The sequence below is a fragment of the Rana temporaria genome, chromosome 10, assembly GCF_905171775.1.
Source record: "Rana temporaria chromosome 10, aRanTem1.1, whole genome shotgun sequence".
NCBI classification, from domain to species: domain Eukaryota; kingdom Metazoa; phylum Chordata; class Amphibia; order Anura; family Ranidae; genus Rana; species Rana temporaria.
In genome coordinates this window covers 96,238,975-96,251,387 of record NC_053498.1, presented here as the reverse complement: position 1 = coordinate 96,251,387, position 12,413 = coordinate 96,238,975, and the positions used below count along the sequence as shown (strand labels likewise).

Genomic DNA, 12,413 nt, shown 5'->3' with positions numbered 1-12,413 from the left:
CAGAGCAGATTGAGTTCATTATGACTTTGCTGCAGTTTGCAGCAAGTCATAACTATTTTTGGTTCGACAACTGTTTCTTTCGCCAGGACCGAGGAGTGGCCATGGGGGCCAAATATGCCCCCAGCCTGGCGAATCTCTTCATGGCCAAGTGGGAGGAGGACGTCGTCGATGGTTGCCGAAGACCCGAGGTAACCCTTTGGGTCAGGTATATCGACGACGTCCTCCTCCTTTGGGATGGAGATAGAGACGAGTTGGATGTGTTCATGAGTTTTCTTAACGATAATGGTAGAGGCATTAGATTTACCTTTTCTGCGAGTCAGACTTTGGTGAATTTTCTGGATCTAAACATTGGTATAGTGGGTGACAAGTTTGTCACGAGTACTTTTTTTAAACCAACAGATAGGAACTCGTTTATTCCTGTCGACAGTTGCCACTACGGTCCATGGTTAAAGGCAGTTCCTCAGGGACAATACACCAGAATTAGACGCAACTGTACAGAAGTTGATGTTTTTGATACCCAGGCAACCGTTCTATCGAATAAATTCCTCGAGAAGGGGTATGATCCGTTGATATTGGACCAGGCGGTACGATCCGCCCGTGACACGGAGAGAGAATCCCTGTTAAAGGTGCAGACTATACAGGAAAACAACGTCTCCTCTTTGCCATTTATAACCACTTTCTCGGTTCAACACCAAAATATTAAACGTTTAATCAGAAAACACTGGCATATACTGCAAAGTGATCTTGTACTTGCACCCGTGCTACCAGCAAGACCCTCTGTAGTGTTTCGCGGCGCCTCCTCCTTGGGAGCCAGTGTGGCCCCAAGTGTTCAGGATCCTCCTAGCGAAACAAGAATCTTTTGGCAGAATCTCACGGGTTATCACAGATGCAAAAATTGCCAGGTATGTTCTCTAAATAAATGTCGAGATCGAAAGATCACCCATTTCTCCTCCACTAGTACTGGTCGAACACATGAAGTAAAACCATTCATTACCTGCTCTAGCAAAGGGGTGGTTTACTTACTCCAATGCCCTTGCGGGCTTCAGTACGTAGGGAGGACCAAGAGGGAATTGAAAACCAGACTAAACGAACATATAGCTAAGATAAGAAATGGCTTTCCAAACCATTCGGTTTCGAGACACTATGATTTGGTTCATCATAGAAATCCCGAGGGGACTTTGTTTGTGGGTATCGATAAATACAAACCGAACTGGAGGGGGAGTTCCCTGATTAGAGAAATCTCGAAAACCGAAATGGCATGGATCCATAGACTGAGGACATATCTTCCCCATGGCCTCAACGTGGATACTGACATCAATGCATTCATAAACAATGCTTAGTTCATGGTTGTTAACTCTTGAGACTTCCCTAGCAGGTGATTGAACTTTTTGTTCTGACGAGAAAAATTAGTTATGGATATACTGTCTGGTGATAACTTTCACTAGTATCGGGGCTAATCTCCCCCCCCCCCCCCTCTCCCTTTTTTAGTCTCAGATTTATTAATTTATGTTGATTGTATGGATTGGGATTAACCCCTTTGTTTTGATATACACTAATTTTAATTTTAATTTTATTGATTCAACATTCCCCGTAACAGGGGTCTTATGGAGATTCAGTTATGGTTCACATATTGATCACAAATTGTAACTTAATAATATATGGGATTTTGATTGTTGAGGTCGCCCATATAATTAGAATTGATTTATTATCACTAGTCAATTTATTTATGTTTCACAAATGCACTTAAATTAATTTTTAATGTTTTGATTGAGTTTATTTTATTTATACAATGTCCATCAACTACAGGTTCATTTCTGGGTATGGGCCATTGAACAACATGGTGAGATCACTGTGTGAAACTGTCACGACTTTCCCATTAATCCCTTTATGATATGGGAGGGTTTGCCTCGAAAATGGCTAGCATTACGCCCTGTGGAGCGCAACCACTATTGTTGGTTGGGCGCATGTGCGAGTGACCCATAGTGAGGCTTGGTTACGATCGTAGGTGGTTTGATTCATTTTTAAATTCCCTTTTAAAAATTCCTTATGGAGCGAACAACTTGATGATGCCCCATGACACACGAGATGTAGGCATGGGTACAGGTTGACAATTATCGCTATTAAATGTTTAGTGTGAGCTCCAAGCACTCGAGCCATGACATATACAGCCCCGCCCCCTTTGAGGGTGGTCTTGTCAGGCCTCGCTTCGGTGAGTGACGCGGACGTCATGGGTGCCAGCCCCTCTGGGCGGAACTGTTGGGGTAGCCTATGGGCAGCCTCGGAGCGTCCGGTGACCCGGATGTCAATGAGTTACACTTCCGGCGTGCGCGGCGATCCCGGAGCGAGGCGTGGTAATTATGGCTCGATTGTTTGTTAGCGATAGGTGTTTCTATAAAGAGGGGTGGCGTCCCACGCCACTCGTACCCCGAGAAGAAGTGATTTCTCACGAAACGCGTCGGGTGGAGTGAGTGACGTGTGGACGCCATCCCCTTCATTTTCTCCAACGAGTGGCTTTTGTCCCTGATACGTCCGGCCGGCGTTACAGGCCAACTGCTTGTTTTTATCAACTTAAATGTGAGTTGTACATTTATTTTTACTATATTTTAATAAATTTATCCGGATTTATGCTATGTGGAGCCTGTTTTGTGTTTTTTTCACCATTTAACACGGCATGGTCTTAATGCAAGCGGAGAACTTCCTGCAGATGTGATACCCATGGTGGAAAGACATGTTGATAGTGGTCCGGCAGGACCCTGACTTCCGGTAAGCAGCTGTGTGATCGGTGGTGGATTCACGTTGGTGTTATAATCAGGACTTCTTGAAGCTTTCACGGGTGTCTCCAATCTCACTTGGATTCATCACATTTATTTCCAAATTGAAGTTTATGGACTTTATTCACTCATTTGTGGTTTATTGTTTGATTGAATTTTTTTAATAGTGTTGTCAGGCTTTTCGTGGCAATACCCACTGGGCTAGTACTTTATTGTCTAGTAGGGCCAGGTGGCTTTGGCCCCTTGACCTAATGGGACTCTTAATTGGTGTTTAATTCAGAGTGTTAATCTAGGAATTTTTTAGCACATGCACTTTTGCACATGTTCAATATGTTTGTTTAACATATGTTCGTCCCCTCCTTTTTTTGGTTTAGCGCAATTAATCTTTCTTTTTCTAATTTTGTTTGGGAGCCACGTCGCACGACCGCGCAATTGTCTGTTAAAGCGACGCAGTCCCGAATCGCAAAAAGTACTCTGGTCTTTAGGCAGCAATATGTTCCGGGGGGTAAGTGGTTAAAGCAATCTACTGAGCTGGCCAGAACCACCTCTGGAGGGAGTCTATTCCACATTTTCACAGCTCTTACTGTGAAAAAACCTTTCCGTATTTGGAGGTGAAATCTCTTTTCCTCTAGACGTAAAGAGTGCCCCCTTGTCCTCAGTGTTGACCGTAAAGTGAATAACTCAACACCAAGTTCACTGTATGGACCTCTTATATATTTGTACATGTTGATCATATCCCCCCTTGTTCTCCTCTTCTCAAGAGTGAATAGATTTAGTTCTTCTAATCTTTCCTCATAGCTGAGCTCCTCCATGCCTCTTATCAGTTTGGTTAAGGCGGACCTCTACACGTAAGATGATTATATGCCATGTACACTGCACTGCAACTGTTCTCCAGTTAACTCTTGGTTTCCCATGACAATGTACACCTTCATAGAATAGTCGAAGGGTTCAGGGAATCCCCTAAGGCCTTGTACACACGAGCAGACATGTCCGATGAAAACGGTCCGTGGACCGTTTTCATCGGACATGTCTGCTGGGAGCTTTTGGTCTGATGTGTGTACACACCATCAGACCAAATTCCCTGCGGACAGAGAACGCGGTGACGTATAAGACACCGACGTTCTCTAACACGCAAGTTCAATGCTTCCACGCAAGCGTCAAATTAATTTGACGCATGTGCCGGATTTCGGTCCGCTGGTTATACGTCATAACCAGCGGACATGTCCGATGAGTCGTACTAACCATCGGACATGTCCGACAGACATGTTTCCAGCGGACAAGTTTCTTAGCATGCTAAGAAACTTTTGTCCGCTGAAAACTGTCCGCTAGGCCGGAAAACTGTCCGCTAGGCCCTACACGCGGTCGGACATGTCCGCGGAAACTGGTCCGCGGACCAGTTTCAGCGGACATGTTCGGATCGTGTGTACAAGGCCTAAGATCCTGAAACACCAACAGTAAAGGTGGGCAGGGAGGACTATAGCGGTACTTGGCAAAGTAGATAAACTTATCCCAATGATAGATGTGTTTTGAGTGTAACAAAATGTATTGACATAGTATAAAAGACACGAAATAAAAACAAAACATATATGGTAAAACAATACACATGATGTGACAACAAACTGATCACCAGACGTGCAATCCCTCTGGGAGGGGGGAGTTTCAGGTGAAGAGTCGGGGTCACGAAATGGACAATCTCGAGTCTCTACTAGTTTCGCGATGGATATCGCTTCGTCAGGAGACAATCTAGGGGCACAATGTCCCAACAGCCCAGACAAGTCCAGAACGACCACAGAGTTGGTGACTCAAACGAAGGCCAATGCATTGGAGCCTGGGTCCCAGGAGAAGTGTATTACCGTGCACTTTACAGTGCTAGCGCTGTGACCAGTATTGAATTGGTAACCTTATGTTTTTCACTTCTACACTTTGAACTTTACACCTACTCCTGGTCCACGTTCACTACCTTACTAGCCCCATTGATTGGGACTTTTGGTCATGGGACCCCATATCACCTGTGATACCTCTTTACCTGTTGGGTAATCAGATGTCCCTCAGACTCCTATCCCTGGCCTTCGTTTACGCTGGTGTTGGTCCACTGTGCTTCATTAAGTCCAGGGTCACCGCAGACATCTACCAGGAGATTTTGGAGCACTTCATGCTTCCTTCCGCAGACGAGCTCTATGGGGATGCTGACTTTATTTTCCAGCAGGACTTGGCACCTGCCCACACTGCCAAAAGCACCAAAACCTGGTTCAATGGCCATGGGATTACTGTGCTTGATTGGCCAGCAAACTCACCTGACCTAAACCCCATAGAGAATCTATTGGGCATTTCCAAGAGAAATGTGAGAGACATGAGACCGAACAATGCTGAAGAGCTGAAAGCCGCTATTGAAGCATCCTGGTCTTCCATAACACCTCAGCAGTGCCACCGGCTGATAGCTTCCATGCCACGCCGCAAAAGGGGCCCAAACCACACATATACTTTTCAGAGGTCCAATATTGTTCTATGTAAAATCCTTGTTTTATTGATTGCATGTAATATTCTAATTTTGTGGATTTGGGGTTTTCATGAGCTGTAAGCCATAATCATCACAATTATGACAAATCACGTCTTGAACTATCTTGCTTTGCATGTAATGAGTCTATCTCATATATTAGTAGAAATATTTGCCAGCACACCATGGAACGACGTAAATGGCGTCCAAACAGATGATTTATTGCATGATCACAACACAAAGAGAGTGCAACGTTTCGGAGCCACGCAGGGCCCCTTCGTCAGGCATGTGGTAAATGTGGGGCACCAGTATCCAGCTGATTGTTGCTACGAGCACCCAAGAGCTTATCCAAGAAAGTGTGCGATGGGAATATGAAGTATATCTCATATATTAGTTTCACCTTTTAAGTTGCATTATTGAAATAAATGAACCACTATTCTAATTTTTTGAGTATCACCTGTACATATCCAATAAAATCAAATTTCTTCATAAATGTAGGCCAAAATGTATTCTGCTACATGTCTTTGGTAGAAAAGTTTTATAGCATCTACAAACTATGGTATATATACTGTAATTTACATCGTTTTTACTTTTCTTTCTCAAATAATGTTGCCTTTTTATTTACAGATTGAGGACTTGAACCGGAAGATTTTGGACCTCCGAGGGAAGTTTAAACGCCCAGCACTGCGGAGGGTACGCTTGTCAGCAGATGCCATGATGCGAGCACTTCTGGGCACAAAACACAAGGCAGCCATGGATCTAAGGGCCAACCTCAAACAAGTCAAGCAAGCTAAAAAAGATGAAACAGATAAGGTAAGTGTTGTATTGTATGGCTGTGTGTTTGCAGAGCTACATTTTCCATAAAGCAGTTATTGCCATTAGAAATGGCAACAGTCCTGCGCTTCGTGTGGGAGGCCTCGGATACAAAAGCGAACACTTTATACACCTAAATCTATGGGGGGGCTCGGTCTTCCCAATTTACAAGCATATTTTCAGGCTGCCCAGATCGCCCAGTTAGCCTACACCACAGCTAGAGTCTCGGTCCCCCTTTGGGTTTCCATTGAAGCACTTTCATGCCAGCCGTTTACCATTGGATCCTTAATGTGGCTTCCTGGTCGTTTACGCCCGCCTATTTTATGCCCTACTCTCACATTCCTTAGCAATATGGGATAGGACACGTCACCACTGTTCTTTATCGTCCCCTCACACGCCATTGGCTCCTATTCTAGGAAACCCTGAGTTTCCGCCTGGTTTGACTCCACAACTGTTCCAGTGGTGGCTCAATAAGGGGCTTTTGACAATAGGTGATTTCCTTAATGGAGATCAGATGTATTCTATACAACACTTTAAAGATGAGTTTCTTATGCCTCCTAGCGAATTGTTTCGGTACAACCAAATCGCATAATTTGTCAGATCTAAAGTTAATTTAATGGTGAGACCCCTTATGCCGCGTACACACGATCGGTTCGTCTGATGAAAACTGACCGTTTTCATCAGACAAACCGATCGTGTGTGGGCCCCAACGTTTTTTTATCCATCGGTGAAAAAACTAGGAACTTGTTTTAAAATTATCTGATGGTTAAAAAACCGATAGAAAAAAATGATCGTCTGTGGGTACGTCCATCGGTTAAAAATCCACGCATGCTCAGAATCAAGTCGACGCATGCTCAGAAGCATTGAACTTCATTTTTCTCAGCACGTCGTTGTGTTTTACGTCACCGCGTTCTGAAACGATCGTTTTTTTAACCAATGGTGTGTAGGCACGACTGATGAAAGTCAGCTTCATCGGATATCCGATGAAAAAATCCATCAGACCGCTGTCATCGGATGAACCGATTGTGTGTACAGGACATTACGCTTATGACATTTGAATTATCCTGTCAGGGTAGAGGCTTTCAGAGGGGTTGGATATCTGCGTTATATACTGCGTTATATACTTCTATTACTGAAATTGATTCAAAACTTGCCTATATGGATCACTGGGAAAGGGATTTGAACCTTAACTTTGATTTGATCGAGTGGCAAGATATTGCTTATCAGTTATCCAAAATCTCCATCAATACTACTCTTATAGAGGCCAATTAGAAAACGCTCCTGCGTTTGTACCTGGTGCCAACTAGGGTAGCTAAGATGCATCCTTCCGCTTCACCAAATTGCTTTCGACGTTGCGGACAAGTTGGGAACGATGCACCCTTGTACTTCGATTTTGGATCAGGATATTCAATCTTATTAATTCAGTGATGGGGGTAAACATTCGCAGATCTCCTGAAGCCGCTCTCTTTAACAAACTACCTGATAACATGCCCAAGAAATCTGAAAAACTGATTATCTATATATTGCTGGTGGCGAGAATCACGATTGCTAGGCACTGGAAGCAGTCAGCAATTCCTCTTGACCAGGTTAAAAGTAAACTCAACTGGATTATGATTAATGATAAACTCTCCCATATGCTTTGTAACAATACAAAGAAATTTAACAAAATATGGGATCCATGGATCGATTATATCTCGACTCTGTAGGGAACTCCGGGATGACACTCTTCCCCCCACCTCTTTTTTTTTTTTTTCTCCTTCTTCTCTTCTCTTCTTTTCTTTTCCCCCTCTTTCTATTACTTCTTTCTCTCTCTTGAATTTTCTTATGCAATACAGATGTTTGTATTTGGGGCCTGTTGTATACCTTATGTCTTGCTGTTGTGATAAATGGAAGATGTGTGTTATGGCCATATTTTCTATATCTCTGAATTGCTATGTTGATGACCCGAAATTTTTAACTTAGTTCAGCCAATGTGTCTGTCTACTTCGGAACTTGTTTTTCTCTAATATAAATACATTGAAATATAGAAATGGCAACAATGTACAAATTGTAGTTATTTTACTTGTACATTTTCCTTGCATTGTCATCTTTTGATACTTGAGGATCTAGCAAATCTGTGAATTGAAGAGCTGCAGAGGCCAAATCTCTTTCTTTTGTTGGATACGCTGCAGCTGTACAGTATAACAGATTCTTGTTCTAACGTGTTTCCCTGAAAATAAGACCTACCCTGAAAATAAGACCTACTGTGATTTTTGAGAAGGGCTGCAATATAAGCCCTACCCTGAAAATGAGCCCTTGTTTAAAGTGATCGTAGAATCCACTCTATCACAGTAGTATATAATGTACAGTGTGTGTGTTTTTGTAAAATAATTGTGACAAATACCTTCGTTATAGCGCCACTATCCTCTCAGATGACTTTCTGCTGCTCTCTTCCTCTAATCCCAGCTGTCAGCGGGGGATCTTAGCCCCCCTCTGCAGTGCTCGGGGGAAAAGAGCTTTGGCGGGTCTTGGAAGCGACTAGCGGTGTTATAAGAAGGTATTTGGCACAATTATATTACATAAACATACACAGTTTACATTATATAATACTGTAATATAGGGGATTAAAAAAAAAATGTGGATATGTGTGGATGTACCTATACTTATTATATTTTATTAAAAACTATATCTGTGTTTCCCTGTGCCACACAGGATAAACTGGAAGTTGGTGACTGGAGAAAAAATGTTGATGCCCTGAGCGGAATGGAGGGCAGGAAAAAGAAATTTGAATCCTCTGGCGCTGTACAGTCCTAAAAAGGTACCATTACCATTAAACAGTTAATTATGTACAAAAACAGGGGGAAATGCAGCGCTAATCTGTGATAAATATATAATTCATGTGATTAATTGTGAAAAAAAAATTCATGAAAAATAATAAATTAAAAGTTCATTCTGGGGTGCAAATTGAGTCCAGAAAATATAAACAAAATTCCAAAAAAACGTGAAAGAAAAAGAAAACAGTAAATGATCCAGCTTAATTTTCTCAAAAAGGCTGTTTGGGAAATTGATGTAATAACTCCGAGTTGATGATAGTAAAGTGAATCTCTGCAATACACTCGTGCGGAAAAATTGCCTGCTTACCAGAATGGAAGACTGTTTTTCATCAGTCTCATGGAGCGTGTGGGAAGTATGGTCTTCCCGCAACCAATCCGCCTGGATGATCAGAGTGGGTCTCAGCAGAAGATCCAGGATATACTGTATTGTGAACAGCAGCTATCAGGCTCCCAGCTTGTCTTCACAGGTGCAATCTCCACACTCCTTCACTCCTTTAGGCAATTTTTCCGCACGAGTATATTGCAGAGATTCACTTTACTATCATCAACTCGGAGTTATTACATCAATTTCCCAAACAGCCTTTTTGAGAAAATTAAGCTGGATCATTTACTGTTTTCTTTTTCTTTCACGTTTTTTTGGAATTTTGTTTATATTTTCTGGACTCAATTTGCACCCCAGAATGAACTTTTAATTTATTATTTTTCATGAAATTATTTTTCACAATTAATCACATGAATTATATATTTATCACAGATTAGCGCTGCATTTCCCCCTGTTTTTGTATATTTTGTTGGATTGTTGTACACAATTTTTAGTGCTAGCAGCTCATTATTTAATTTATATTTCAATCACCAATTTAATTCAGCGCAGCGCCAGCCTTTTGGCTTTTTCCTAGTTAATTATGTAGACTGTAATCCCTCCCTAAATGAATTACCACTCAGTGTGTCTGGTGTTTGTGGCAATGGCAAGCAGGCATTTAATGGTAAAATCAAACAGCGGGTAGCAAAATAAATTGCTTAATGCTAGATGTTAACTGCTGGCAGGGTGTCAGGATAATGGCCATCAACAAGTACACTATCATGTATTTGGTCCCCAGGATGGTGCAGGCCTGTACATGGTAGCAGCCACAGCCTTACTTCAAGTCCATGGCAGGATTCTCTACACTCCTACATTGTTCTGCTTTTCTCGGGCGTTATTGCATATCATGGCCTCTTAAAACAGAATTTCAGCTATGAAGAAATTACTTTGGCTACTTTTACACTGAGGCGCTTTGCAGGCGATATAGCGCTAAAAATACCGCCTGAAAATAGCCATGAAAGAGCCTCTTCTCTTGCGCTGGCAGGATGCTCAATAATGTCTTGCCAGCTGCATCTTTGAGGCGCTGTAGGAGCGGTGTATACACCGCTCCTACAGCGCCCCTGCCCATTGAGATCAATGATCAGCACCGCCGAACTGCGGGCAAAGCGCCGCTGCAACGGCCCTTTGCAGACGGTTTTAACCCTTTTCCGGCCGCTAGTGGGGGTTAAAAGCACCCCACTAGCAGCCAAGTAGCGACGCAAAAACTACGATAAAGTGCCGTTAAACACAATTGCCCCAGTGTGAAAGTAGCCTTATCCTCATACACACGACCGAGAATCTCGTCGTAAAAGAAACATTGTTTTCCTTGACGAGGTTCTTGTCAGGCTTGACGAGAATAACGCTGTGACGTACAACACGTACGACGGCACTATAAAGGGGAAGTTCGATTTCACTGGCGCCACTCTTGGGGCTGCTTTTGCTAATCTCGTGTTACCGCGTGTTAGTAAAAGTTTGGTAAGAGACGATTCGCGCTTTTCAGTCTGTTACAGCGTGACGAATGTGCTATCTCCATTACGAACGCTACTTTTACTGAAGGTGCGCTCCCGTCTCATACTTTATTCTGAGCATGCACGGGTTTCTAAGCATACACACAAACGTGTTTCTCGTCGTAAACCAGCCCGGAAATTGAGACTCCTGACGAGAAAAAAGAGAGCATGTTCTCTTTTTTTCTCGTCGAGATCCACGACAGTTTTCTCGACAAAAAACATACACACGACCGATTTTCTCTGCAAAAATGCTCTGCCAGCATTTTTCTTGATGGATTTTGCTGAGGAAAACGGTTGTGTGTATGAGGCTTTACAGTACAGCTCCATTACTCCATTTCTCTATTACATTTGGCTTTATGAGTTATACTGACAGTTAATGAAGTGCACATGTGCTATAGGATCATAGCGTACAATCCCCCAAAAAATGTCAAATCTTGGACAACTGTAATCTCATTTTCATGTATTTTTGTAAAGTGTAACTCCAAATTTTCTTGCTTAGGTGCATGCAATATATTGCAAATATATCAGAAAATTAAATTGCAGTGTCACTGCTGCTATCTGTACTGAAACTCACACAATAATTCCACTAACTCCTTACATCCCGCAGGCTTTTCTACCTGAATAATGAGTCGTGCTGTAGTCACATGATCAGTCCAAGTCCATTGTTGGAATATTAACAAAACTGCAGACAACAGCAGGGATTATATGCGAGAAATCTGAACAGAATGCTATTATAAAACATATCTGAGTTTTATTTGTCATTTTAAAAAATCATAGCTGGCTGCTGAGTGTACCAGATATTTGGTGGCTTCTAGAACTAGAATCCAGTGGCTCAGAATCAAGTCGACGCATGCTCGGAAGCATTGAACTTCACTTTTCTCAGCACGTCGTTGTGTTTTACGTCACCGCGATTTGTGACACAATCGGTTTTTTTTAATTGATGGTGTGTAGGCAAGACAGATGAAAGTCAGCTTCATTGGATATCTGATGAAAAAATCCATCAGACCGTTTTCATCAGATGAACCGATCGTGTGCACAGATTTAGTACAACTTCCTTGAAGCAGGGCCGGCACATATTGCAAATTACTTTGGATCTCTTGTTTAGGAAATCATCTTAAGGAACTGTAGAATATGTCAGCATTGCATAAATAAAGGGTAACCGTTATACTTTGTTGTATGTTTTATCTAAGGTCAGGAAATGGATCCGACAGCATCATCCTGCAGGACCCATCGCCCCTTCGTTGAGGTGTTTTTACCATTTTTAATATTTAGTGATCATTATAAAAGAATCTCAACTTTCCAAATCACATTTACATACCACTTCTGTTTCTTTGTCATTAACAAATAAATAAATAAAATACATTTTGCCTTCTTTTGTTATATTGCTACATCCTAGCATATTATTTGCTGATAAAATGAATTGAAATATTAAATTGTCATTTTTGTGGCTCATATACAGCAGATTTTTTTTTTGTTTTTTTTTGTTTTTTTTAACTTTTAAATTGACTTAGGAAATGTCAATATTTTATTGCTGTTTGTGTGCTCGTGAGATTCACCCTCTGTTTTTCTATCAGTAGCCACTGTCACTGTTACTAAAACTGGAGAGTGCAAAATCTGGTGTAGTTCTGCATAGAAACCAATCAGCTTCCAGGTTTTATTGTTAAAGCTTCATTGAAC

General features: G+C 42.0%; 1 protein-coding gene across 2 annotated transcripts in view; it reads left to right on the top strand.

The window, feature by feature from the left end:
- The window catches only part of TNNI3 (troponin I3, cardiac type), a 55,530-nt gene extending 43,432 nt beyond the window's left edge, over positions 1-12,098 (top strand). Inside the window, exons 8-10 of one of the 2 annotated variants that reach the window (XM_040325767.1) lie at positions 5,893-6,078; positions 8,770-8,875; positions 11,927-12,098. In XM_040325767.1, coding sequence (XP_040181701.1) covers positions 5,893-6,078; positions 8,770-8,871 — 288 coding nt within the window. In that variant the 3' untranslated portion in view covers positions 8,872-8,875; positions 11,927-12,098. Of the gene's footprint in view, positions 1-5,892; positions 6,079-8,769; positions 8,876-11,343; positions 11,446-11,926 lie in introns of those variants that run through there. The other variant, XM_040325768.1, reaches the window with a different exon arrangement.
- Positions 12,099-12,413: the final 315 nt, after the last annotated feature.